We start from the raw sequence: 27739 nt of genomic DNA, 5'->3' as shown, positions 1-27739 counted from the left end.
GAAATAGTTTTTATTTTCTTTCTCTTGTACTTTTTTAATACATTTGATTTACCACGAGCATATGTGTCTGGAAACACTTTCCTACACACTTAGACAATAAAATTGTCTTCAATGAAAATTGGAGTGATCATTTACTATACTGTCCGTCACTTTAGGGGTAGCTTCCACACGTGGTCTACAGTGATGGGTGACAGAGCGCTACTCTTATGTTGAGGGAGCCTTCTGGGTGAGCTGTTGCTACCAGGAAGATTCGTCATTGCTGCACCTACTTCCACAAGCAAATGGCTTCCCAACATTGGGTCCTCGACCCCACACCGCCCTGCCTGCCTCTTGATAGGATGACTAGTGGTAGTAGTGCCTTGCAGAGTACAGACTTTTCTCTCTAAGATGGAAGGGAGCTTTCATAGCAAGGTTGACCAGCTGCAGCTCAAGAACATCATAGGCAGGCGTGGCTCTGACAGGGTTCAAAAGCTCTCCATCATCATTGTACCCAGATGAGCATTCCAGGACAGTGAAGGGGCGTCTGTGATCATGGTAACCGGAGTCTGCAGAAGGCTGAATGGACAAACCCTTAGAAGGTTGGAGGGGGTCCATCTTCCAATGGAGATCTGGTTGCACTACTAGGAAAATCTTCACCTGAACCAAGTCTCTTCCTTTGTGTTGCAACCACAGCTTCCTCCACTGGAGGGCTCTCTTCTACCATATGGCAGGAGGTCCAAACAAGCTGCATGAAGCCCAACAAGGAACTTTGGATATTGTTGATGGAATTGCAGTTGCAGGAAGGTCTGGCTCAGAACACGGGCAATAACCCTACTGCTCTTGGAGCATGTCAAAGAAAAATCAGTTTTATATCCTAATAGCCATTCTTAGTCTCAGGGCATGTGCATACGTACAGACTGAACATCATGCAGAAAGCCAGTGGAAGACTTCCAAGTATGCCGCTGCAGCGAGACAGCAGTAACCATAACCACAGCCGTAACCATATAAAGGTAACAATGTCCACAGAGTTAAATCTTTATTTTAGATCTATTTTGAGGTATCCAGGGCATCACGTACTGGGGCAGAGAACAGCTTCTTCATGTTTTCTTGTAGTCTAACAATTGTGAGTTTTACTAGATCCTTATAAGACATGGAGGACAGAGCAACTCAAAAGCCAGTTTGCATTAGCTATGCGTACAGCTCAACACTGCAACTCAAGGCATCAGGCTTCTTCAATGCCATATCTGAATGATCCGTAGGAAAGGGTCCTATTTAGTCTGTGCTAATGAGGGTCGAGAACAGTTGGTTTCAACTTTGACATAAGCTGGAGGACGTGAAGATATGGAGATAGAGCAGGAGCAGCCCGAATCTCCAAATCCACAAAAATGGACCTGCATCAAATAGAGTGGCCCACAAGGTTGCGGGGCCATCATGAAAAGATTCAGCATTATTAGTAAGAAGGTTGCAACAAGAGCAGGGTCAGCCAAAGGACTTGGGAACTCCAGTCTTTACTGCTTAAGAGCTGGGAGTCGGCCTGACATTGAGGATGATCTCCAAGTTAAGACACCAAAAGGTTCCATTAACAGAACCTCTTCTTCGAGGAAACCAAAGACTTATCTTGTATATGCTTTTGGTTAGTTTTGAAGGAAGAACTCTCAGGAGAACATTCATTGGAAGCTGACTTGGCTTTGGAAGAGTGAAGGGTTTCCCTATGGAACCTAGACAAAAATAACTACGCTTTCCGCTCCCTGATGGCCTTCGGGTGTCTGGAGGTGAAAGTTGCATGCTGGCACTTTGTATCTTGACCAAAGAAACCACATACAGTTGTCAATGGGATTCAAATGTGATAATTTATTGCTACATTGTCTGCAAGACCCAAAGACTGAAGAGACATTTCACCTAGTTGCTGTTGAAAACTGAGAATATCGTTAGTAAGGGACTGAGCGCAAACTCCGGACTGCAGTGAAGAAGAACTGATGTCCGTGTACTGGTGGGTGTCTTATATACTTCAGTAATTAAATGAAATTAAATAAGTAAAGAAAACATACTAACAGTATTTCTCTAACAACTGAAGGAGACCACATATTTGCACTGTAAAGACAGTTCTCTGCAAGAAGGGCTAAATCAATATACTCCCTGTATTTCTAAAATTAGAGACAGAAATAGAACAAGGACCAGATTACTGACTCGTGTACAATACGTCAAAGGACATTTGCAGGCAGATTGGAAATCAAAAGATTAGCATCAGAGGTGTTTTATTGTACATGCATCTGTAATATGCAGTGCAAAATAGAATTCAAATGTAAAATGGGTCATCACGTGTAGGAAAAGAAAAACAGTTCTCGTTACTCAGTCCAGCATGCAAACAAATACCAAAAATAGGAATTCTGGAATATTGCATTGTTTGATTACATCATTTGGGTTTTTTAGATGTACTGTGACATCATTTGCCAGAAGACTCATTTAAAGGAAAAAGTTGTACTCCACACGCCTTTGCAATTTGAAACCATCTTTAATGACATTATAAACCCTTCTTGGCGGAGAAATTATTTGGTGTTTTAGTAGTTAAATAAGGCAGAAGTACTTGAACGAACCGATTTATATCACCTGAAATGATTAAGCATAAAAATACTGAAATTGGGGATTTAAAAGCAAAAATGCTAAAATGTAACCTTTTGTATGTCCCATATTACACAGGATATCAATTGGAAAGTCTCACTTTCAAAGGCAAAAGCAGTCAACTTAATGGTTTACATGTACTATCTATCACATATGAATACATTACAGAGATGCATTAGCTCCTACTAGACAACCTTGTTTAAACATCACTCAAAACTACTCATGAAACTAAGACACAAACATCATGTATGTCATAATTATTTACATGATATCCATACCTTGTTGTTTTGAAAATATTTTCTTCTGCCTCTGAAGTTTCGGTCTTCTTTCAATCACTGGGTTAAAAAATGTGACCTGCAAAACAACAACAGGAATGTTACAATTGCTATGTGTACATTTTCTGTATCACTAGCACAACAACTGTTCCTGTAAAACTCTAGATGGAGAGCCACTTCACCTCACACGCTTGATATGGCGCTCTCTTTACTAACATTCATGTTAGTGCAGGGGTTCACAGTCTCAATTGATGAAGGATAGATGTCTAGTCGCAACAAAGTTTGGGTGAGAGAACATTAAATGTATTGACAAACACTGAGGGATCCAGAGCCAAATACGCCTGGTTGGGCATTCCATCTAATTTTAAACATGAATGTAACAATCTTATTATAGTGTAAAAGCCTTTATGGATATTCTTCTTTAACTGTCCTAATAATAATTTTTGGGGTAGTTTTACTGCTCTTCACTTGTTGAGGCAATTCACTGAAACTTGGAATAAGCATGTCTCAACCTATGGGTATCACAAACATTATTCCCATACCATGCACAGTTCACATGTTGACTGTTCTGCCAGTAAGAAATACACATTTGAAGGCCACTACAACTGGAATTAGAAGAGTTTCCAATCTGGTTATGCTTGATCGTTACCTAGATAACTAAATCATAATCAAGTGTCAGTAAGGACACTTTGATAAAGGTCATTTTTCCATGCTTTTTGACAAAGATTACATGCAACTTGCCACATAAATAGCATGTTTTCGAATGTGCTTGATGATGCCATATAAATCTGTCAATATGTACTTTGTACAAATTTATGGAGAACCATAAAAACCATTATTAAAAATCAGACTGACAGACTTTGTTCCAAAGTTTAAAATCAAAAGAAATTGTCAGATTATTTTTCTTAGTCATTCTACCAACTGATCACATCACTAGGAGCACAATCATTCTTTAGAATTTTTAACACAGGAGAAGCATTTTTAATTTCAGCCAATTTACTTTCCTGTGATGATTTTCACACTAGATTCAGATGTTTATTATTCAAAATGAATTCATCTGAAACTTTTTTAAAGACTGGGACAATGTCTAGTGAACATATAATTAACTGACACGACTTCTGTTTTCATATAAAGACAACTCAAAAACATTCCAAATCCATTTAATAGGTTTAGTCAGCCACACTGAATGGCTAAAATGATCAATCCATTAACTGAAAAATCTCAGACGTGTCCACCTAATTGATGATGACCATTTCTGGCACTGGTCTCATGTAAATATGCTGGGTTAGATAGTATGAATAGGAAAATTACCCATGAATCTCACTCTTATGCCTAGCGAACATTAAGGTAAGAAGCTAATCGCATTGCTTTCTGGTAACTGTCATAATATTTTGCTTTAGTTTAAAAGCCCCCATTACATACAGTGTGCCCTTTCACCAAATATCTCGTTTTTCCAGAGAGACACTTTTGGAAGCATAGCAATTATTGGATATAGATGATTTAAGCTTCTTGTCCTTGAAAGGGTAGCACATAAAATCAGTAATCTGATTTTGAAATTCAGAGTTGTTTAAGACAGCAGAGTTTACCTACCATTGTGGAGATTCAAGATGATATGGCTGATAATGAATTGCTAAAGAAACAAAGGTAAAAACTTCTTTCAATTCAATGTATGTTAAAAGTAAACATTTTGTGGTACTCTTAATTATAAAAAGGATACCCATTCCCAAGTAGGAATCAGGGGTAATGACTGTGGAGGCAGATGGATTATAGCCTCAGCACCTCCTCCCATAAAACTTGTCGGTGAGGGGGGTGGAGGGCTTGCCCCCGGGAGGAAAGGCCTGTTTTAAAGTGCACAGAAGCATGGATAATGGGGAGAGTCCTGATTCTTCTGCAGGCCGACCAGCATCCCACAAGTCAATAAAATACCTCTACCACTTCTGTGATTTTAATTTTCAAAGTACTCAGCTAGAGGCTTTAAGCTGATTAATCTAATCTCTTGCTTACGTTTTCAGGAGTCTTTGTTCTACTTTGGTGCTCAGGGATTTTTAGAATTGTTTGCTATCCATCAACCGCTCTTGCGCAACTCTTCGACAAGGTCAGGTTTCTTTTTGCATCCTGTGTGTCAGAAGTAGCCTCGATGGAAATGTTGAGACCTCCAACTCATTCCACAACATCTAGAAGGGGAACTAATAAGGATGGAGAATCGCCCTTGGTTCTCCATATGCTTAGTTAATGTTGAGAAGAATAACATACTTCTTTTAAGCATTATGAGGAAGTGCAACAACACTTGAAATGAGCAGTGAACAGTGAAGGCACAGACAGGCATTAATTCATAATCAGAGGGCTCTTGTGTAAAGGGAACGAGCATGTTCTTACTGAAAGTTTGTAAGACTTGAAAGGATAAGAGCAACTGTTTAGTAACTGGTAATATTTAAATCTAGTAAAAATTATTTAAAAAATACAATATATCCAGGTCTGATGACATTTAATGCAATCAATTTTCTTTGTTACTTTAATATTTTTTTTTATAAAAAAACTACAATTATTTTGTACACATTTTACAACTAAATTGCTGCAGGCTCACAGGTCAACATAATTTTCAAATTCCCAAAGATAAAATGTAAACCAAAACTGAACGAATGGGATGTTAGTCCTTCAGAAAGTGGCATGCTAGCTATTTAAGTATAAGAATGTGACACGCATTGGTTGTAAAGTACAAAATGAATCCACCCGCCAGATCCATGTTTGGAGAGGGTTTGTGGCATCATGCTATGGCCAACTTCCAAAGTGTGCACAGCCCAACCTGCATGAGTAGTGAACACATTTGGGTCACTAAAGCTTATTTAGCCCCGGGAGAGGTAATCAAGCTGTATCGAACAAAACTCATATCGCCTGTTGACACTCTGGGAGAGCAGTTCTTGAGGACTTCTTAGAATTTGTCATTGGGGAATCAAGGAGAGGTATGGGTGTGTGTTACTACTGAAATAGAACACTGACATGATAAGAGTCTGACTGGGTAAGGAACTAAGATCTCAGCCTCCTCCTTCATTTGTGCACAGCTAGATCTCGTGAACCTTCTTTGGCACCAGTAAAAACATGTATTTGATGCAGTTTAGGATGCTTATGAGCAGCAGCGTTACACAAGTGAGAACAAAATCTACCTCATGCTTAAAAACATTGAGATTTAAATATGGAAAATTATTCTTCTTCAGCCATACTGATCATTGCAGAAAGCAGACTGTTCCACTAAGTGCTTGAAGGCTAAGAGTGAAAGACTTGTTTCTGTGGGAGGCTCAAAATGGTTAAGCTAACCATTAAGAATGAATAAGTGTTACCTTCTTCCTTCCTTCCCACTAAGCTTGTTCGACTTGAAAACCACTGGACTTGTAAAAATGCAGCATATGATAATAAAAACAACCACAAGAAACAGTTTCCTTGTACGTAAGAGGTGACTGGAGCTGCAAAACACTAAATGCAAAGCAAAAAGAGCGAATGGAGGTGAACTTTGTAATCTCGGTCTAAAAGGCTACAGGAGATTATACATGGGTTGGTAAATAAAAAAAATTCTCATATTTTCTCAGTATTAACATGTCTTCACCCGCAACATACTTCACTTAATACTACAGTCTGACAAAAATCTGTCCTTCATCTAGCTGGTTCAGCAGTGCAAGGGTATCAGCCCCTAATCTCTAGTGTGAGTAATCCTCCAGCTCTTCAAAAATATTTTAACCAAACCCCCTTACCTCACAAGACCTCACCGCCCCCCTTCCCCAACTTCCCTAATTCAAAAATATACATCTAACCACAGGGATGTCAACAGTAAATTCAACTTGGACGAATACTGCAATGCCAGAAGACACTAAACATCTCTGGCATGATGGCAACTATAAAAAATAGCTTTATGCACAATTTGTATTCGGCAAAAAGCAGTAAGTATAATATCGTCAAAGAAATGACAGTGCTAGCTGAGGTGCCTGCTTAATTTTTTCCACAATTTTGGCACCCTTTTAAACTTGTCCATGTATTCAAATTGTAATGAGTGACAAAACTATGTTGTCACCTTTCTGCCTCCATGGGTTTATTTGTAGCTACCCTTAGCAAACGCTTTCTAAAATTGCTGGATTTCCGGGTAGGTTGGTGCACCTGCTGCAGAGAGCTGTGCAATCCAATGATTTTACGGGGTGACCTGTCTGCAGGGCCGAGTCAGTCTTTACTGTTGAAGGAAATATTGTATTTCAAAGATAGACCCGATATTTACTCAGCATTTCTATATAGCAGTCCAAGAACCGGGTCGATTGAGGCAGTGGGTTTGTTATGTTTGAGAAGCAGGTCTCTGAAGTCTAAACAGCCACTTGAGAAAACCACGGTATGCTAGATGACAGCAAACAAAAACAAGCATTAAAAATGCAAAAGGTCTCGCCTTTCATTAAGTTAAAGCCATTTGCTTTCTATGCAATAGCATTAGCAAAGCTAATGGGTTTAACTTAATCAAAGGTGAGACCTATTGCATTTCCAATGCTTGTTTTTGTGTGCGCATATTTATATAGCGTGAACTCGACCCGAAGGTATTGGAGCGCTTTACATGAGCACTGTATTTACATTACACATTCAGGCACGGGGAGATTAAGTGATTTGCCCAGAATCACAGGATGTGGATGCGACCCCGTGGCTCGAACCCTGGTTTCCAGGACCACATCCTCTCCCATAAAGAGAGAGGGTTAGTTTGGGGATTGCTCTGAATAATCTGGAAAAAACAGAAGCGCCTGGAAGCAGCATTTATTGCAGCAAAGCGCTCGTTCGGTTGTCTTGCGATCTTACAACACCCCCAATTGTAGCGTGTTTTCACCTGCTGGAACCGGTCCTGGTGTGTATTTGGTTTCCATGGCAGCAGGATGTGGACAACGGCATCTTAGTTACCGCGATAAACCATGATGAGCCTGTGTGGCAGGCACATGAACTAGTGCATTATGGAAGTTGTATTCCTGCTTCAGTTAAACTGAATAGATTTGACATGATGACATCTGATAACGTTATCCATCGGGGACTCCATGCACAGCCCCGTAACAGCACGACGGCCATGACACCCCTCCTGTTCCCCACTCCCAAGGGCTCCTCACTGCTGGCGTAGAAACCCGCTCTTCTACTGACTGGGGCAGGGATGAAGCCGATGTTTGCTGGTTTTTCACATAATAGGCAGGAACAGGTGAGGGTCGTATGCCCGCTACCTTGCCCCAGGAGTATTTTTCGTCAGGGAGCAGAGCCGGGTTTTATTCACAGTAGCAGGCTGAGGATGTCGTCAAGCACAGTTTAAAAGATGATGACGGTGAGTAGTGTTTCTGTAGAGTGGGTTTACCTGAGTGCGAGTCTTTTGAATATTAAACTCAGGACCCGCCCTCCCTTCTTGTGCACGTGAGGTGACCGTTGCTCTTTATGACCAGTGACATGGGGCATACATCATCAGTGTCTCAGTAGAACCACTGGGCAATGTTGTCACAGTAGTCTCACCCCCCCACCTCATGGCTGCCCACATCTCGGCACTAGCACCCCGCCCCCCCCCCCACCTACGTGTAAAAAACCACCGTGAGAAAAGGTCCCATGTTCCCAGTGCCTCGCCTTTCAGTGGATTCTTCCGAGTGCGGCAACTAATACTGCCCCCCAGCGTCCGTGGCATTAACTGTGTCTATATCCTCACTATGTATAAATGAATAAAGGGTCCCTCTTCCAGCCCACAAGCTTGGCCTCAGGGTGTGCTAACCCCTTCACTGCTCTTAGTGGGGGCACTGGGGCTTCTCCGACCCCACGTGCTCCCCTACACTAATATCAGTCACTCTGCCCCCAGTTTTGAGCTCCCCGCCCCTCGCTCTGTGGCTATCACATTTAATTTGTCTGTCTGCCTCCTCTCCAGTGTACAACCCCCTTCATCTCCTCACTAATGCACCCTGCCCCCCAGGACCCCTATTTACAAGCAGCCCCACAGAGAGCTACTTCACTAAGGGATGAGCTCATCTCTCTCAGCCGGGAGAGGAGGAGGGGTCTTCATTAATTCTGGTGGGAGCAGGAGAGAGTCTCCCCCGGATGAGAGAGTGAGAGCGCTCTGGGCGGCCAAGAATGGCATTGGTCAGCAAAAACCTGCTGCGTTGCTTGAAAGGACAGCTATTTTTTCCTGGGGGCGGTAAGGAGGGGCGTCGGGATCCACCCATGCATCCATCCATCGAGAGGGACTGAGGCCAGCACCCTGAGTCACTCATGGAAGATGGGCTGGGGATAGCAGCCTAGTTGTTTCACTCATCAGAGGTGGGCAGACTCAACCAATGGAAGAGGTGTCATTCATTACAAAGTAGTCTCACCCGCTAGAAAATGCGTCATTCAATGAAAGGTCTCACTCACTAGAAGTAGGTCTCACTCGCTGAAAGGTTGTCGCACTCACTGGATGGTGGGCTTACCCACTATGTTTGTCCATCTAGTTCGGGGACAGAAAGGGTAGTGCTGTAACAACGGAGGTGCCTCGACGTAGCTGGAGAGGGGGAGGGATGGGGCAGAGGGGGTTCCATTTTGATAGACAGGAGTAGTGCTGTAAGAACTGAGGGGCCTCGACAGAGCCGTGTCTATGTCCCCTATCTGGGTGGGGGGCGGTGTCCAGTTCGGCGACAGAAGGGGCAGTGCTGTGAGGACTGAGGTGCCTTGACGGAGCTGTCTGTGCTCCAGAGCTGGGGTGACAGAGTCTGGACTGGGGCAGCTGGACTGGCCCCGGGGCTCCATGGTATGAAGTGCATTGGTGGAGCTCTGTGGGGGTTTCTCTCTTCTTCGAAGACACCTGAGCTAAATCTATTACCCCCCACACCCTGGAATGCCAGTTTACCGCTTTTCTGTGCGGTATCTTTCTGATGCCCCTCGGCCATGTAGGCGCTATATAAAATCATAGCTCGTCCGTATTGAAGAATAAGGTGGGGAGCTGAATGTCAGGACTGAAATACATTGGCTGAACCAGGGGGGGTTCTAGTTCGGAGACAGAAAGGGTAGTGCTGTAAGAACGGAGGTGCCTCGACGGAGCTCGAGAGGGATGGGGCAGAGGGGGTTCCATTTTGATCGACAGGAGTAGTGCTGTAAGAATTGAGGCGCCTCGACGGAGCGGTGTCTATGTCCCAGATCTGGGTGGGGGGCGGCGTCCAGATCGGCAACAGAAGGGGCAGTGCTGTGAGAACCGAGGATGTGCCTCGACGGAGCTGTGCCTGTGTCCCAGAGCGGAGCTCCCGAAAGAGGATCTCTTGTCTTTATGAGGCCATGTGTTTGAAACACATGGCCCCATAAAGATAAGAAAACGTTTACGACGCACAGAAAGCAGGAGAGCCCGTCCAAGTAGGCCATCCCAAAAAGCCAAAGGGAGGCAACCTAAAACCCTCCTTTTCAATGGGAAGCCAGCGTTTAACAAACGCTGATGCTACCCAATGAAAATGAGGGGCGCGCCTCGATTTCTCTTCACCAAACTTACCTGATTACTATAGGTCTCGAGGCGAGGAGCGCATGCTCGCTCCAACGCCAGCCGAGACCTAACAAAGCCTCTATTAATGCATCGTATTTGAAAGAATACTTTATATACTGTACAACAGTTTTCCAGGTTCTGCTATTTGGTGAAAATATTGAAAGATAGATGGTCACGTGTGTTCATGTGGTATTCCAAGCCCACAATAGAGGTTCTACATGTCGTTTTAACCCATTTGGCACTTTTTAGAGTTACATGTTTTGCCCTGAAAATGATGCAGACGCATTGCTCCAAGTTTACAAAATAGGATAATGACAAACGTGGATGGCCGCAGACCTTTGACACAAACTATGGGAAGTAAGAGTTAATATATCTATAGAAACAGCGAGTAAGGGAAGATGAGATGTCATTGGGAAGCATTACTGACGATTTATAACGGCTGAACGAACGCTCAGATGCATTATATAAAAGTAGCTGTAGTAGGTTTCAGGGAGATAACAAGCTATCAACATTGGCAGTAAATAATTGCAACTTTTGTGTATTATGTGTTTTTACCTCTGCGAAAAGTGTGCCCTGTGGTTCCAGGTAAAGGCACATCCCATGTCGCTGGTTATCTAAAAAGTCTTCTAACCTCAGGAATTTCACAGCACACAGAGACCTCCAGTCCCTCCAATACACTGAAATTTCTAACTCACGTGACTGAAAGACACAAAAATACATTAACGTTAGAGTTTCAGTTGAACTTTAAAAGGTGCTTACACATCTTGGAAAGACGTTTTTAAAACATCCATTTTTGACTGTTCTCAAACATAAATGGAGACCCCAATGAGAAGTTTTTGAACAAGCACTCGGAGAAAGTAACAAGTGCTACTTTACACTATACTCACAGAAAAAAAAAAATACGGTTATCACGTTCGACCATTACTAGCGTGTGGATTAAAAATTAAGTGAATAGAAACAACAGAATGAAATCAAGTAAAATATGCAAATGCATTAAAAGCACGCAGCAGTAAGAGCTCTGTCAGCAGTTTTGTTTGATCCAAATTATGATTAATTCTAAAAATTGAGAGAATTGAGCAAGTTTGGGGCTGTGTGCGCAAGTAAACACTTGAATGCTGTTCGTCAGCGGCACTAGATTATTTGGAGTTCATTAGCAAAGTAAAGAGCTCTTTTTTTAATTAATGGAAACAAAAAAGTTAAATGCAGCTCTGAATTCCCAAGCTGGATGTATTACATAGTGGCAGATGAGTATGTTGTATCTTCTAATATGCCAACACTACATTACACAACCATCGCTCAAGAGTATAACGGACCTTTGCTAATCGTGAATCAGAGCATCAGCGAAGAAGGAATAGTTCTGGAAGCTAATAAGAGAAGCTATAGTGAGCACGTTGGTAAGCACCACACAAAAGCTGCACAGAATTCTTAGTTACAGATTAGTAATTTATTCTTTAACAATAATCCCTTGCACACGCCTAAAGTGTATATTATATATCATTAACCTTAACAAAAAACACTCCTGTTCCTCCGTTGAAACAGTCTCCTTCTGCGGATATGCCGTAGGCAGTCCTGCTACAAAACAGAGGGCTTGCATTTATGCCAGCAAAGACTTGATTGCTGGTACGAGGGACTTACTTAGCCCCCAAGAGTGGTTTTACTACACCACGCCGTCCTTCTTGATGGATTAATGATTCATACACACAAGATCCTTACTTAACTAAAGACTTCTGGAAAACGCTAAATTTTGGACACAGTATACCCTGATGCCTTTTACTGTGTAATTATCTCTAGCGTGCTAGAACCCATTCCGGGTCAAAAATACAACCGACTTAAGGGTCCATACTAAGATTATAGCCCTGAAGAAGTCGCTGTGCACAACCATTAAGCGTGACAAAACACGTGTTGGCAAACGATTGAGATTAAACTGAAGTGACTGTTTCAACGGAGGAACAAGAGTGTTTTTTGTTACTGTAATGATATATAATATACACTGTTTGCATGTGCAAGGGATTGTTCTTTTAGTTTATCAGTGTTTATCCACACATTGGGGAGGAGGGTGGCTCTCCCCACCCTTATGCACCACAATCCTAATTACACACTAGTATACACCCACTGCGTATTTCCCAGGAGCGCCATTACCCTACATAATCCACCGACTGAAAAGTTCCATTAAAGTAATTTATTCTTCTATGCCACCATGCGGTGTGTGAAGATAGGCCTGTGTATTCATACCAACAGTTTAGCATGTTGTGCCTTTATGTACAGCAGTCTATATGGCAAACTCGCAGATTGCAACAGTAAGAATGCTCCAATTTCCATCAATTGCGTGTCTTTTTGCTTACTCACCCTAAGTGCGCCGGGTATGCCCACACTTGGATCCCGGGCTCACTGTGCCACTGGATTCAAGCTATCCTGGGTGATGAGGGGTGAAACCCCGAAACCGGTCCAAGGATGCTTGCTTCTGGTCCAGGGATGACCTGGTTCGGCAGTTCGGGCTGAACTGTTCCCATGAGGCACAGGGTCAAGACTGATTTGCATATGGCCAGGTCTGAACTGGGGTGGCATGGTGAGCAAAAGAATGATGGATTTATCCCAGATCACTTGACTGGGGGTGAATGTTTAGATTTGTTCTAAATTCCGTCCATCAATTGTGTCTTTTTTGCTTTACTCGCCCAACGTAAAAAGATGCAGCAGTAGTTTTTTTTTTGAGTCGTAATTTTTTATTGAAATAAAACTGTACAATAGGGTTTTAATGCAGATGAAATTCAATAGTGAACAACAAGATTAAATGGTGCAATAAAAAGAATAAATGTGGGGGGGGGGGGTTTGGGAGGGGTAGCGGGGCAGCAGTAGTGTTAACTCTAGTAGTGCCCACTTATAACCTAACTCTTGATGACCACTACAGACTATGGTCTCGAATTTCTGAACGCTCTTGCGGTGACCATATAGTACACCAAAACGTTCAGTTTATAAAAAACGTTTCTAAGGGCTGCTTGATGCATCTAAATGAGCACTAAGAGTTATTGATTAATTTCTATCAGCTGCACAAACCACCTAAAGAAATAAACTGCGGTTTAATCTGACAGACGTCTGCACGAAGACGCTTTTGTCGAGTTTCCCTGCATTTTGGAATCCCATTAAAAATGCAACTAAACAAGATTCGCATCTCCGAAAAAATAGGCACAAAACGATTCAAATTTCAGCCATGAACAGGAAACGCACCAGATGGAAAAAAATATAGTTTGAGGTGTTCATTAAACTATCACACTCAGGCAGTAAATGGATAAATTAGTATCAGGAACGTGCTTAGGCATCATGCGGATGCTGAGGAAGATCTTCCCCTGGATCCCGGTGGAGGCAAGAAAGACCTTAGTACAGGCCTTACTAGTCAGTAGACTAGATTATGGCAATGCGCTACTAGTAGGAATAAGGGAGGACCTAGCGGCAAGGCTACAAGTAGTGCAAAATATGGCGGCACGTCTGGTTCTCAACAAACCAGTGCGTACCCCCTCTCGCCCTCTCTTACAACAGCTGCATTGGCTACCTATAAGGAAGAGATCAGTGTTTAAGCTTCTGGTAATGGTGTTTAGAGCTCGGCAGGGGACTGGCCTACTCTACCTAAGGAGGAAGATAATAGCTTATACACCTGTACGCTTACTAAGATCTAGCAACCGGAATCTCCTCATCCCATGTACAATCAGGAAAGTCAAAATGGGAGGACAAGCTTTTTCTCATCTGGCCCCTCTTCATTGGAACAGTCTTCCTGAAGAGCTCTGCACGTGCTGCAGTCTGGACCAGTTTAAGAAGTGGTTAAAGACCTGGCTGTTCTAAAGTCGTTACTCTGTCTTTGTCGTTAGCACTGTCCTGCCACAAGCGCCAAGAGATCCCTGCAGGGATGATTTGTTGTGCGATACAATCCTAATCATAATAAAGCAATATTTACGTTGGTTTGGTCACTCCTAGGGCTCGTTACTTCCCTGTAATTCCGACAGGACTGGTAAGAGCTGATGGGCCCTACCACAATCACAAGGGACACAGGAACAAAGAGGATTTTTTTAGTTCCATCAAGATATTTTGGTTTCTCCCCACAGGGATACCAGTTCTGGAAGCAGCAGCTTAAGAGATTGGGTAGGGTGGCAGAGTTAGGGTAAAAAAAGCAGAGACCAAGTATTCAGCTCCTTAGTCAATAGGCTCTTTTCCATTATTCACATTTAAGTATCCCTACCACCTGGCTGAGGTTGAATATGCTACTTACCAGTATGCATCTGTTCTTGGCATGTAGGGCTGCTGACATTCATATCTGTGCATAGATCGCCGCCTAGTGTTGGGTCCGGATGATTGCACATCGTTGTCCTGGAAGAGTCTTCGAAGTATCCTGAGATGGGTGACTCCTCCCCTGGACCACAGTGCGCATGGGCATCCTCTCCATCCTCAGATTGTTTTTCGCCATTGTGGCAGTGATGGAGTAGATACAGGAAGTGATGACCATGCTATACAGTAATTCTGAGAGCTGCAGCTGCGACAGGCGCCGGGGAGGAGGGTGGGCGATATGAATGTCAGCAGCCCTACATGCCAAGAACAGATGCATACTGGTAAGTAGCATATTCAGTTCGAGGCATGTGGGCTGCTGAATTCATATCTGTGCATAGAATACACAGCAGTACCTCCTATTAGCGGCGGCTACCCGTGCCAGCTGCAGCAGTCTGAAAAAGAGTTTTGAGAACAGCCTGTCCTACAGCTGCCTGCTGTTTTGAGTGTACATCTACACAGAAGTGTTTTGTAAATGTATGTATAGTGGACCATGTGGCTGCTCTACATATTTCTTGTAAAGGAATGTTTCCCAGGAAAGCCATGGAGGCCCCTAACTTCCGTGTTGAGTGGGCTCGTGGTGGAATCGTTAATGTGCGTTTAGCTTTTTGATAACAAATTTGGATACATTTAACTATCCATCTGGCTATACCGGCTTTGGAAATGGCGTTGCCTTTGTGTTGTGGAGAGAAGGCAACAAAGAGTTGTTTAGTCTTCCTAAAGTTTTTAGTTCTGTCAATATAGTACATGAGGGCCCTCTTTACATCTAGTGTGTGGAGCATCCTCTCAGCGACATTTTGTGGGTTTTGAAAGAAAACAGGCAGTTCGATGGTTTGGTTCATGTGGAACTGCGATATTACTTTAGGCATGAATTTGGGGTTGGTACGCAGTACGACCCGGTTTGCGTGAACTTGTATAAATGGCTCTTGAATGGTTAGTGCCTGGAGTTCACTAACTCTTCTTAAGGAAGTGATGGCAACCAGGAAAGCCACTTTCCAGGTAAGGAATTGAATCTCACAAGAATGGAGAGGTTCAAAGGGTGGACCCATTAGTCTGGTGAGGACCAAGTTGAGGTTCCACACCGGGGCTGGGGGGTGCTTTGGGGGAATCACCCGTTTAAGTCCTTCCAAGAAGGCTTTGATGGCAGGCACTCTGAATAAAGAGAGGTGCTGCCTGTTCTGGAGATAGGCTGCTATTGTGGTTAAATGGATACGTATTGAGGTGTATGCTAGATTGCATCGGTATAGGTGTAATAGATGCGTCTAGCGGGTTAATGTGATTGTTGGTGCAATAAACGACAAACCTCTTCCATTTGGCTGCATAGCAAGCTCTGGTAGTGGGTCTCCTAGCTTCCTTAATGATTTCCATACAGTCAGGTGGCAGGTTTAGGTAGCCAAACTCTAGGACTTCAGGAGCCAGATTGCCAGGTTCAGCTGTTGCGGATCTGGGTGTTGAATTTCTCCATGGTTCTGCGTCAAAAGCGCGGGTTTGATCCGCAGTCTTTGATGCGGCACCACGGAAAGTTCCAGAAAGGTGGTGTACCATGGCTGGCGTGCCCATGTTGGAGCAACCAGGATGAGTGTCAGTGAGTGCTGTCGCAGTTTGCGTGCCACCAGCGGTATCAACGGCGCTGGGGGAAAAGCGTACGCAAATCTGCCGGACCAGTTCATCCATATCGACTGTGGATGTGGGAACCTGGCGGCAAAGCTTTGGCATTTTGCGTTTTCCCTTGTGGCGAATAGGTCTATCTCTGGATGACCCCACTGCTGGAAGTACGGTTGGAGTACTGATGGGTGTAACTCCCACTCGTGCATCTGGTGGCTGTGTCTGCTGAGCAGATCCGCCATCTGGTTGTCCTTGCCGGGGAGGTGTTCCGCCATGAGGAATATGTTCCTCTGAATGGCCCACTTCCACATGCTCTGAGCCAGATGAGACAACTGTGGAGAGTGTGTTCCTCCCTGCTTCTGTATGTAGTACATGGCAGTCATGTTGTCCGTCCGGATCAACACGACCTTGTTGCACAGGTGTACTTTGAATGCTTTCATTGCCAGGAAGATTGCCATCAGTTCCAGAAGGTTGATGTGCATCTTCTTCTGTTGTGTAGTCCATAGTCCCTGCACTGTGTAATTGAGTACATGAGCTCCCCATCCCTGGAGAGACGCGTCCGCTGTCAGTATTATTTGTGGGACAGGCTCTTGGAACGGTCGGCCCTTGCAAAGGTTTTGTGGATTCCACCAATGCAGAGAGTTGTATGCCCGACCGCTCACCAACACTAGGTCTTTCAACTGTCCTTGAGCCTGATTCCACTGACGTGCTAAGCACTCCTGAAGCGGGCGCATATGTAGTCTTGCGTGTGGGACTATGAAGATGCAGGAGGCCATCATGCCTATCAACTGCATGAACACTCGCGCCGAAAGGGAGTGTTGAGGTTTGAATTTTGAGATCAGCAGTTGCATGCTGTTGATTCTCACTAAAGTTGGCTGAGCTGTGGCAGCCAGAGTGTTGATTGTCGCGCCTAAGTACTGTTGTACGTGCGCAGGTTGGAGACTTGATTTTGGGTAATTTAGTGAGAATCCCAGATCGTGAAGAAGGTGAATGGTGTGGGACATGTGGGTGGCACATTGTTGTGCTGATTTGGCCTGAACTAGCCAGTCGTCCAAATAAGGGAAGACGTGAATATTTTGTCTTCGCAGATGCGCGGCCACTGTCGCCAGGCACTTGGTAAAGACCCTGGGCGCTGTTGTTACTCCGAAGGAGAGAACTTTGAACTGATAGTGATTCCCCTGAATGGTGAATCTGAGGTATTTCCTGTGTGAAGGGTGTATTGGTATGTGGAAGTATGCATCCTTCAGGTCTAGTGTAGCTAGGAAATCCCCCTGAGTGAGTAGTGGGAGAACCCGTTGGAGGGTGAGCATATGGAAATGCTCCGACAGTATATATAGGTTTAGGGGTCGCAGGTCTAGGATAGGTCGGAACGAGCCGTCCTTTTTTTGGGATCAAGAAGTACAGAGAGTACACTCCTGTGCCCTGCTGGGCGGTGGGCACTACTTCTATGGCCCCTTTTGCGAGCATAGCAAGCACCTCTTGCTGGAGTAAATGTAAGTGTTCGGCTGACATAGGACGGTGCTTCGGTGGTATATTGGGTGGAGTGGAAGTTAGTTCCAGACAGTACCCATGTTGAATGATGTCCCTGACCCACCTGTCCGTGGTGATGTTCTTCCATGCGGGCAGGAACAGCTGGAGTCGTCCCCCGACAGGTGTTAAGTGGTCGGGGGGTAGGGAGAGGGCGTCACCGTTTGTTTTTTGGGGAGGACCTGGTGTTGCCATATCCACGTCCCCTGCCCTTGGCGCTGGATCCACGATATCCACCCCTGTTTTTGTCGTAGGTGGTTTGTGTGCCACCTTTGGCATACTGTTGTGACCCCTGGCCTCTTGATGTTCCCCTATTTCCAGTGCGACGAAAGGAACCACTACGAAATTGTTGGGTTTGTAGCGCCCCCATAGATTTGGCAGTATCTGTGTCTTTTTTTATTTTCTCTAGGGTAGTGTCAACGTCTGGGCCAAATAAAAATTCCGTGTTAACCGGTAAGTTGAGGATATGGTTTTGGATCTCGGGTTTGAAGCCTGAGATGCGTAACCAGGCATGGCGTCGCAGCATGACACTAGTGTTTATTGCCCTGGCCGTTGTGTCAGCTGCGTCTAGGGGGCATTTTATGGACGCGTTAGTGAGGAGTTGTCCTTCTCTAATGAGGAGCTCCGCTGACTCTTTATACTCCTCTGGTAGGTGTTGGAGCAGTGACTCTAGCGTGTCATAATGTGACCTGTCATAACGTGCCAGGAGTGCTTGTGTGTTGGCAATGCGCAGGATATTGGCTGCTTGCGCTGCCACACGTTTGCCAGATGTTTCAAGGACCTTTGACTCTTTGTCTGGGGGAGGAGCATCACCAGTTGTCTGTGAGTGGGCTCTTTTGCGAGCGTTGGCAACCACCATAGAGTCTAATGGCAACTGACCCCTAATGTATTTAGGGTCACCAGGTGCAGGCTTATATTTCTTTTCAATCCTGGGGTTTAAGACTCAGGCTCTTGTGGTGTCTTTGAAAATGTCTTTGGCAGGCTTCAGAACCCCTTTAAGCAAGGGCAGAGTCTTGACAGTTCTTTCCGAAGATGCGAAAGTGTCAAGCAGGAAGTCCTCCTCAATGGCGTCAGAGTGCAGTTCCACCCCATGATGAGCAGCAGCCCGTTCGATAAGGGCATTAAATGCGGCCGTGTCCTTTGTAGGAGAAGTTTTAATATTGTAGAGTTGCGCGTCCTGAGCATGTGGCGTGACACTTGGGTCTGTGGGGTCATCCCATGCCTGATCAGGATCCTGTGTTTCATCGGGATCTGCGTCCCCGGGGTAGATGGTATCGTCCCCACCATATTCCTGCATTGGGTCTGATTCAGAAGTGGTAGGAGAAAAGGACTGCGGATCTAAGTGGAGGGGATGGAGGTGCTCTTGTAGCACTGGTTCCTGCTCCGCCGGTAGCTTGCGTTTAAGAGGAATTTTGTATGGCACCTCTTCCCTGACTGGAGTGATCTTGCGCTTGTGGAGCATGAGCCTGCCAGTGTCGGCGTCGATAAACTGTGGCCCTGAAGGGTCGTGTTCTGGTAGGCCAGAGGTGGTGGACTGTGTGTGGAGGACACGTGTCCGAATTTGAAAGAGTTTCGGTGCCGATGTCGGTGGCAGCCCAAAGGTAATGTTGGTGGGCTCCGAGTGCACTGTACCGTGTGAGGTAGTGTGGGGACCCGAGGTAGAGTGGAGGGCTACCTGGTCCCGAATACGTTGGAGAGATGCAGAGACCTGTTGCACAGCAAACTGAGATGGTTGTTTGGTGGGCATCTTGGTAGTAGGTGTGGAGGCCGACCCCGACTTTTTTGTCGGAAGGGGGTCACTGGCTTGAAGGGATGCATCGATAGTCGACGTAGTCGAGGACTTCTTCGGCATCGGTGCTTTAGGCGTCGACGTAGCCGAGGCGGCCATTTTGACTGCGGAGGCGACGGGCTTCGGTGTCGGCGCCGAAGGTGTCGGTGCCTTGTTGTGCACGGGGGGGCGCTTCTTCAGTACGTCGACCGCGTCTGCTGCGGTGAGCTCGGCGCCGAAGTCTTTTTGTACGCGTTCGGAGCGGACGACTTTCTTCGGCGTCGGCGCCGAGGCAGTGGACTGTTTCGACGCCTTTGATCCGACCAACACCAGTTTCGCTTTCGATTTGGAAGGGACTGGAGCGATGGATGTTTTAGGGTTTAACAACCCGGTCGTCTTGGGTAATATTGGCTCTTGCATAGTGTTCAGTGCCGGGCCGGAAGGCGGGGCCGAGGAACCATGGATTAGGTCTTGGGTAAGGCCCGAAGGCGATCCCTCGACCGGAGCCTGACGACTAATTTCGGCCTCCGTTTCGACGGATTGGCCTAACTCCTCGGGAGAGCTGTCTTCTTCAGCCCCATAGGCTTCGTCGATGTCCCTTACCTCGTCGACGGCTTCTTCACGTCGAAAGAGCTCTTCGTCATCGTCGTCCGATTGGGAACCATGCTCCGAAGCGGGGCTAGAGAGTATTTCTTCCACGCTCTCGGCGTCCTCGTCCTCGGTGCTGAATATGTTGGTGGGTGCGGGCGCTGCCTGCTGCGCCTCGAGCCTCGCTGCCCGTTGGTTCCGTAGAGTTTTCTTGGATCGGAACCGCGCGCAGGCCATGCATTTTGATTCGTCGTGATCCGGCAAGAGACATTTATTACAGACCGGGTGGACATCGATGTGAGGGTACTTGGCGTGGCACAACGGACACCTCTTGAACGGAGTTCTCAATTCCATCGTCGATGGAGCGTCGAAGTTTGGACCAATTCGATTCGAAATTTTGAAAAGGGTGTGGAGCACTAGAACTAGTAGTCGAGACCGAACGGTAACTGTACCGACGAAAACTATAGGCCTTTTGGCCTAAAACTAAGTATTCCGAAGTTGAGCTAAGATAGTTGCATCCGAACCCAATGGCGGAAAAAAACAATCTGAGGATGGAGAGGATGCCCATGCGCACTGTGGTCCAGGGGAGGAGTCACCCATCTCAGGATACTTCGAAGACTCTTCCAGGACAACAATGTGCAATCATCCGGACCCAACACTAGGTGGCGATCTATGCACAGATATGAATTCAGCAGCCCACATGCTTCGAACACTAGATTGTTGCAAAAAATTCTACATGAGTGATGCATAATGAATCACACACACACATTATGCACACTTTTAACATAACGTGCATTTGTAAAGCGTAGGCATCTTAGCGCTGAATAACAGATGTTTATTGTTACCTAACTCAATGGTACTCATTTTATTGACGTCAGATGGATGAAAGGCTGAGTGGACCTGCTGGTATTATAACCGGTTACCATGAAGACGAACACAGGCCCCTGCAGGGGACGCATTAGTCCACTGACCGACCAGACCCAGCTTTCCCTTTGTACAAATCCGTTCTTTCTAAAAGAGATTATCTGTGTGTGTTTTTAGCCAATGGGGTATGGGGATATTGATAATGGATAAGAACCTAAGGACTAACAATAAGTCACCATAAATGTAACTTTATTTTACTGTAACATCCTAGCTCTTTCTAATTCTCAATGTGTAGATATATTCCATTGCAACTAGCAACTACGAATTAGAGAGGGAGGAGGCAATGACTAAACTGGGCAACTTTGGACTATTAAAATAAATACATTTTGCATTTCTCAGGGAGAATATAATGTTTTAAGCACACGAGTGGGGCAGTTTGAGCAGGTGCTCGGTACAAAACTAGGAAACCTTCAACCTAATTGTGCCTAATATCCAAGTTGTGTACTATATCTTCAGCCAACAATGCATGTGGCTATGGAAGGAATGTTGCAAGTGCAGTCTCATTCAAAACTAATTCTGACACACCCTTTGAAACAAAGATGGGGTGAGCCCTTGGAAGCACCACGTATGGTGGAATATGCTGAATGCTCCTGAAATTTGAAGGACTTCCAGCTCATTTACCCACTTGGACGAGGTTATGGTAACTAAGATGAAAGTCTTTTGTTAAACATTTTCATATCAAAAAGGCCAGTGGCTCAAAATGATTGTGCATCAGTCTCTCTAAGACAAGGTTCAGGTTGCAAGGGATATTGGAAGATATCATCGGAGCCAACATGGGGCAAACGTGACCTATTTTTAAGGCTTCATTTGACGTGGAAAGGGACTCTCTAGCACTGTCCTGAAAGGCCGCCAAATGACCAACGAAGCTCATGACATCTACTGACACAGTGAGGGAATCAATGCCTTTGGCACAGGCCAAAAGCAGAATCTCAATTTCTTTTGCAACCACCAGGACATCCAGTGTCTCGGTGGAGGAGCCACAGTGAGCAACAGTAACTCGCAAGGATTATGTGTTGAAGTTGGTAGGCAAGATGCACAAAAGGGCTTTGCTCAGGCAGAAGCTGCTATGGTCAATAAGAATAAGAGAATAGCAGAAAGAGCGATGCTGGATGGGGACCTCCTTGTTTTTTTCATGTACAAAGCAGAAACACATTGTCAATGTTCATCATCACTACTTTGAATCTCACCTCGGCCAAGAAGGTTGGTTTCAGCTACAAGATATTTAAGCAGAGAGATGAATCAATCGGTCCCATAAGCCACTGATGTACAGATCCCTAAAGTATGCACACAACAGGTCCTCTGAAGTTTGCACATTGTGGATGGGGCAGGCTGAAGAAGGATCAACCTAAAAAGGTAGTAGGATGCTCCCACCACCACTAGGCTGGGTCCAAGGTAGCAAGGGCTGAGGCAGGCTCATTCAACAATACAAAATCCTACAACAAATGAAGGAAGAGAGCACACCCGGAGTAAGGCATGGGGAGTAGTCTCTTTGCAGGATGCCCGAAGTCCCAAAAGCCTCATAAGTTCTATGCTGTCTAATAAGTGGTACCCATCTGGCTGATGGCATTACCCTCTATGAAATAGGAAAGACTTTTTCCAGCCTGGAGTTCAGAATTTCCCCAATTAATGCAATCTTCTTGGAAGACACCCAGAATAGTGCATATCATGATGCCTTTGATTTGTTTAAATACTAGTTTTGTGCCATCTTAAACTGATATACAAGCAGGCTTTCGATCACAGGACACATTTTGCTGCTCTGAAAGCTCTCAGTGCTGCAACTTTCACAATGACTATGTTTAATGTCTTATGCCCAAGTATTTCTATAGAAAAACCCATTCCTGCCCCAGAATGGATCACACTCAGAGTAGACTCTGGATTTGATGCCCCAAATAGAAAACTATTAGTCCTACGACAGCCTCTGATGGTTTACACTTAGTTGCCCATTTAGAAAAACGTCTATTCTGCTTAAAGATAGGCATTCAACACAATCACAGTTAATCTGACACATTTGGACGACCTGTCTCGGTTAATTTATCCAATTACTTGTCTCCTTCAGATCAACTAACTCACAGCTACAAAATGAACTTCAGTTTGAAATTGAAAAACATACAAACCAATCACGGTTTACAAAATTATATTCAGTGTACGAACAATGAGTTTAGCATTTGTTTTGCTAGTACTAGACAAGAACTAACCCTTGAATTCTGTTCAATGTCCAATTCTAAGTTTCTATTGTGATACTTAGGCCACTTTAATTCCATAAGTATCATTTTTCTTTGATAATTTAGATTCATTGGTTTTGAATTGGAGCAAGAGCACCTCAGTAAATTTGAATTATCTTCACCAACTGAATTTGCAGAGGAGAATATGCTGCTCAAGGAAACAGTTTTTTTAATGCTGTATCTTAATTCTGCCCTTGTGGTGGTTAATGATTTAAGTACAGTTGTTTAACTGAGAGCTCCTTGGTTTGGTCTCGTTAATTTGTCTTATTTTATGATGGCCAACCTCGAAGTACCTACATATTCTGAGGAGTATATTTCTAAAATTAAGAATGGTCCATCACTGTTGGGTTCGACAGTGGTACAACCAGTTGTTAGCGAAACACAGGTATTGCTTGATGAATTGGAACAGTGTAGAAAAAAGCATGTTCTCACTATCTTACATGCTCTCATGATGACTGAATATTTGAAGAAAGATGTAATACCTGTGGGGTTGCAAGTACGCAATGTCCCGGTAATTTTCATCAATGATCCCAAGTTCAGGAAGGGTTTTAGCCATATCGGAATTACTTGTTCTCGACATTGGCTTGTACATGGTATCGACACTGCCTTAGAACATAGCAAGAAAGAACTGGAAATAATTGCGGATTTAGAGAGACTACTGAGGGAAGGTGATATTGTTAATGATGCCAAAATTGCTCTTGATAAAGTTAACAAGACTATTGCTGACGAGGGAGAAGCAGGCCACCGCTACCCCCTCAATCACGTTGGAATTTCCAGTCGGGAGAGCGACAGACTCCTCGCAAATTTTATCAGTGGGGGCCCCCTCAACAATGAATGGTCCAACACTGGTGAATGGTGATAGTTTTTCTGTTGCTCCTCCATCAAATTCAGATCCAACCGTTGAAAATAATGAAATTATCCCAATTTTTAATCTATCAAGCCACTTATTGTCTATGGACGAGGTTTCCCTTCTAAGCAAGGGATTGAGTTTCGTGCCTACTGAGAAATCTTCTCTTTTCGAGATCCAAATGGAACTTTTACAATTTTTTCGTAAATTACGTTTAAAGACATTTTTCTTGAATAATATGAGTCATGACTGTTTTAATCCCTCTGGACTGAGACCTTTGTCAACATTTAATCCACTGACTGGTAAAATGCCGGTTGAATTGTTGGCATTCGAAGCTATGGTACTCAAAGAAGTTACCGGCCTGTACAAATATTTCTAATATATACCCTATAACATCTCTTTGTCTGAACGTCAAGCCCTTAATACACTAACAAAATCAGGATATAATTATAAAAAGTGCAGATAAGGATGGTGGAATTGTGGTTCAGTCTATTGATAAATACAAATCAGAGATCAAAAGACAACTTAACAATGCTGAACACTATCGGATTCTTAGAACTAATGCTTTAGTTGAAATTCAGAAATCAATATTGAATGTGACAACTGATGCTAAATCGGTGGGTTTTCTTAGCAATAAAGAATTCATTTTTCTGAATTCAAAGAATCCGAGGACCCCCTTATTGTATACACTCCCCAAGGTGCATAAGGATGTGGAAAATCCTCCTTGGCGGCCCATAGTTTCTGGCTGTGGGTCGGTCTTGGAACCTCTTTGCAAATATATTGATGTTTTTATTAAGGATTTGGCAATGACTACTAGGAGTTATGTACGGGACAGCGGGGATATTATTGTACAGCTTGAAACAATGATCTTTTGCCCCGACTGCCCAAGCTGTGTTTGACTGTTGTGGTCAAGTCCCACACCCCGCACAATATTTATGATTTATTCCTAGATTGAGTCACCTTTCAATACCTGCATCACAATTGCTGTGGTTGACAGCCCATGCTAATACAACGCGGAATGAGTGAATACATTGTCCCTATGCTTTCCGATTCTTATCTTGGAAGTACACAGTTCCATGGCCACCTCATGAAGAACAAATATGCCATGGGCCATTCAGCCATGTGCATAAAGAGAAAAGACAAGAACACTGTCAGAGGCAAGCTATTCCACGCTAAGAACCACAATAATAGCTGCTTGGAGTTTGTCCCCATTTTTAACCGAATCTAAAACCTTTATTTAATTTCTACAGAGCCATACGTTCAGCTGAAACGGACTTGTGAAGATTTCTTTAGCCAAAAGCACAGACATGTTTACTGTTCTTTCTTTTCAACTCCTATTTCAAGCTGTGTAATAGCCAATAGAGAGGTATGTATAAGATCTAAGACAGGATAGTCAAATGGTTCTAAATGTAGGCCTGCTGGACCTACTGATATAAAATGGACGCACCCCTGAATCTTTTACTACTAAGTCACAGGTGCGAAATTAGCTGGGCATTTCAAAACTCTGAGAAATCTCCCTTCAGCATTATATTTCAATAACTCCAGGCACTACAGAGCAGCAAGTACTTTGATTTAGGAGAACAAATACGTTTTAAATGAGAAAACGAAGTTAAACTGCTGGTGAGGCTTTCCTTGCCATGTAAATATGTAAAATTGATGCACTCTTAAAAAACGAGAAATTTAGTTTAAAAAAAAAAAAAAAAGAGAATGTTTGTCTGATAATGAAAATGATTCAACGCCACATATTCTTCTCACCCTGTCCAGCTCCAGTGTAAACTTTTGATCCCATGACTGGTTAGAAATAGGCTTCCAGTTTGTCTGACCAACAACAGTATTGTCGAGTTTCAACACAGCACAGACCTCATCTGTAAGGAAAATACAAGAGCTCAGCTTAAACGCATAAGAGGATTTAGAAAACACAAAATGCTAGTGTTTAACTCTGTGACAGCAAACACTTTAAGGTCAGAAGAAATAGTTCCTTTAACACAGGATTTGTTTTGAGCAAATCTACTGATGTAAAGTATTTCTGTCCCATTAACTACATGAATGAGTTATGTTTTCAGAAGTATAACAAGGGTATTTGCAATCTCTCTATGCATAATTGTAATGTCTTGTAGTATAGATCACGAGGTTACATTAACTGTGCTGAATCCTATAAGGTCGCAAATTCCTACTTCACACACACAAGTACAGCACAAACCATTCCTCAGTGACACCACTTCCTTATAAACATTTTACATTTTCTTTAAGGAACTCAATTTTTAAAGATTTAGGAGCTCAAACAACATCATTTCTGTTCTCGAACGAGCTAGAAGGGCCAGCCTTTCACAACTGCCACCACATATTTTGCTTAACAATTTTTTTTCACTTTATAATAGAAATCAAATGACAATATTGCGCAGCCAGGAAAGGCAGCAGGATTATTGCTCAAAAAATTAACTGAAATTACTGAACTAGAAATATCATCTGCCTTCAGGAGGTTTCGACTGCTTCCGCTTTTATTCTTGTTAGTTCGACTCATGAATGATGATCTGGATTCACTTGGACTCAAACCGGGAAGGGTAGCTGAGGTGGCTTTTGATCGACCAGGAACATTATCCAGAATATCTCGACAACCCATTAGCCTAACTTCCAGAGTACCTGTGAAAACATGATGTAAAGTTATGGGGTATAGAAATTATTTAACCAAAACATCAACCAGAGAGAGTTTATTTTCATTAACACTTAGTACAGTGCACATTAAAAAATAAATAATGAAGCTTTCTGTCAGTCATGAACTTGATACGTAGCACAAAAACAAAATATAATTTACTCTTACAGAAATAAAAATGAACAAACGCAATAATAAGACAAAGAATGCAACATGCATGTCATTTAGAATATGGGGTGAAGACAGAACATTTCAACAACTCTAAACTTACAGCTCCGTCTCTTAGGCTCAACTCCGCACCTGAGGACAAAGAGCAATCTCAATTCAAAGCTCCCAGTGAAGGACCAAAGTTATACATAATCTTGAAACAAATGTTATTTTTTCGTAGAAAATTTGAACTCTCTTCTACTAAGCTTTCTAAACTACATCATAAAATTGTGAACATGGCCTGCAAAGGGTCGCCATACAAATGTGCTTTTCAAAGATCAGTTTCAGCAACTTATTAAACAAAATAACATCCTAACATAGATGCAGTGCCACACATTGTGGACTCGTTAGAAATACCCAATTATCAAGCTAGCAAGTTCACCTCCCATATGTTTGGGTATTGTATTTAACATAGTGCAAACATGTAAAATCCAAACAAAGTTCAAGAGGGAGCACCCCAGCGCATACTCCTCTGCTCGGTAGGGCGACATGAGCAGCCAGCGAAAGACCATACAAATTAAGTGAACATTCACTTAGTTACATTTGGTTATTCAAACAACAAGCATTTTCCACACTTGTGCCTAATTAGACTAAAATCCAATCATAAATCATACAAGATATGTGAACGTGAACCATTCAGTAGTTTTGTCAGAGACTGAGTAGGAAAGGGTGTCATTCATTACATGTACTCAATTGTCAAACAAATTGTGCTGGGAAAGTGTAAACCTGAAAACCCTCAA

The 27739-nt window shown here is 43.7% G+C and overlaps 1 protein-coding gene across 4 annotated transcripts in view; it reads right to left on the bottom strand.

The window, feature by feature from the left end:
- The window catches only part of PKN2 (protein kinase N2), a 793532-nt gene that overhangs the window by 143749 nt on the left and 622044 nt on the right, over positions 1-27739 (bottom strand). For all 4 annotated transcript variants that reach the window (XM_085602131.1, XM_085602129.1, XM_085602128.1 and 1 more), the window contains 4 exons: positions 26597-26782; positions 25898-26007; positions 10909-11052; positions 2877-2952 (listed from right to left, as the gene is read on the bottom strand). In XM_085602131.1, coding sequence (XP_085458257.1) covers positions 2877-2952; positions 10909-11052; positions 25898-26007; positions 26597-26782 — 516 coding nt within the window. The remainder of the gene's footprint in view (positions 1-2876; positions 2953-10908; positions 11053-25897; positions 26008-26596; positions 26783-27739) is intronic.

The sequence above is a fragment of the Triturus cristatus genome, chromosome 4_2, assembly GCF_964204655.1.
Source record: "Triturus cristatus chromosome 4_2, aTriCri1.1, whole genome shotgun sequence".
Lineage (NCBI taxonomy): Eukaryota > Metazoa > Chordata > Amphibia > Caudata > Salamandridae > Triturus > Triturus cristatus.
This window is presented reverse-complemented; position numbering and strand designations above follow the sequence as displayed.